This window comes from Aplysia californica, unplaced genomic scaffold (assembly GCF_000002075.1).
Source record: "Aplysia californica isolate F4 #8 unplaced genomic scaffold, AplCal3.0 scaffold00129, whole genome shotgun sequence".
Classification (NCBI taxonomy): domain Eukaryota; kingdom Metazoa; phylum Mollusca; class Gastropoda; order Aplysiida; family Aplysiidae; genus Aplysia; species Aplysia californica.
The window spans coordinates 1,354,106-1,355,919 of NW_004797399.1; the positions used below are offsets into that span (position 1 = coordinate 1,354,106).

Sequence of the window (1,814 nt, forward strand, 5' to 3'; positions counted from 1 at the left end):
CACACACACACACACACACACACACACACACACACACTCATATACACGCACAAAGAGGAGAAAAATACGTATAAACACACAAACACAGACAGAAACACACACACACACACACAAACACACACACACACATGCTGCTAAAGTGGGGAACCAAAGAACACTTTTCACTGTGGTGTGTATCTTCCTCCATCAGTTACTGCCAGACCTGTGGGGGGAAAAAATGGTCAAATTGTGAGTCCTTCGTTATAGTAAGCATTTTACGGCACTTGCAACACAATAAACTCACATAGGTGCCGGAGAATAAATGTGTTACAAGAGAGCAATATCCACTAAAGATAAGGAGGAGAGATAAGAACGGTAGATGTTTGATAGGAAAGAAGAAGCAAACCACACCACAGCACCTGCCAACCCCCTCACCCCCCAAATTGTGATATCATAGATAAACTGGTTTACAAGACATAAAAAAGAAACAGAACAAGAAATATTGTTGACTTATTTGTGTCTGCGCATCAAGAAAAGCTCATGGACATTATAACGGTCATTATCATGCAAAGAAAGAGTAAAACAAACGGACAAAAACAAACAAAGGAAAGAAAAGAAGCAGGCTTTACCAGTGACGCCCAACAACCACCCGCTCAAAAGAAAAAAAAACCCCGGTTACATTCCACAGACTCAGATTAGATAAAGAGCTACATCTCTAGCTAGATACACCATGAGAGCACAGCGAGACAGCACAGGTTGCTATTGTGGCCATACCTCACAAGACAGTTTTAGTAGAGTTTTACGGCACTCGCAACTGCATAAGGTAATATGAGCGCCAGAAGAATAGAGGTGTTACAAGCGAGTAACAAACATAAAAAAGAAGAAGGGGAGATAAGGACGATAGATGTTTGATAGGAAAGAAGAAGCAGACCACACCAGAGCACCCGCCAACCACTCACCCTCTCACAAGACAAAGAGCATGACATTCTTAACATTGAACTGAATAAGACCACAATAGAGAAAACAGTGCGCCTTCGTCTTACGACGGGAAGAAAACAGACACAACAAATAGAGTCATTACTGTCATTTGCAATAAATTATTGTAAGTACATTAATATATATATATATGAAGACTACAGGGGCAAATCAACGGTAGTCACAAACTGAAAATCGTGAGGGCAGCCTACCAATTCTGAACGCTAGTTGACTCATAACTGTATTTCTGTTCAACTGTTGGTTGATTATTGTTGTCAGATTTCCCATTCAACAACACTAAACCACCAGTCAAACAAATATCAAGTTATGAGTCCACGAACTTTTGAAATTGGAAGCCTCACAATTTCCAGTTTGCGACGTCTGTCGTTTTTCCCTTGTGCTCTTCATATATGTTTGTGTGTGTGAGCCATTGCGGTTAAATCAGGCGCTCGTCAAAATAAAATCAAAGAAATTTTTTCATCCAGTTTGGCAATTTTAACCAAAATTTTGTTTTTTGGCTCAACACTTTTTGTGTCCGTATAAAAGCACATTTCCATGTGAATTTTACTGAAAGACGTTGATCAATGGCACAAAACACGTAAATGTTCAGTTTTCAAGGACTCTCAAGCTATAGAAGTTACCAGACTTTGGCAGCCATTTTCGAGGTAACTCTATCTGTGAAATCAGGCTACCCCCACCTCCTTCAATCGCAAATGTTTCAACTTCTAGTTAAGATAAGAGGGTATTATTTACATAGAAAGCAAGGCAAACGAATAACTTTTCAGATAATACTAATAGCTCCACATGCCTACAAATTGACGAGCGCTTGATTCCACGGCGACATGACACACACACACACA

At 40.0% G+C, this 1,814-nt stretch overlaps 1 protein-coding gene across 2 annotated transcripts in view; it reads right to left on the bottom strand.

Moving 5' to 3' along the window:
* Window positions 1-65: 65 nt before the first annotated feature.
* LOC101858775 (E3 ubiquitin-protein ligase TRAF7) overlaps window positions 66-1,814 on the bottom strand; it is a 90,662-nt gene continuing 88,913 nt past the window's right edge. For both annotated transcript variants that reach the window (XM_005096475.3, XM_005096474.3), the window contains one exon: window positions 66-202. In XM_005096475.3, coding sequence (XP_005096532.1) covers window positions 191-202 — 12 coding nt within the window. In that variant the 3' untranslated portion in view covers window positions 66-190. The remainder of the gene's footprint in view (window positions 203-1,814) is intronic.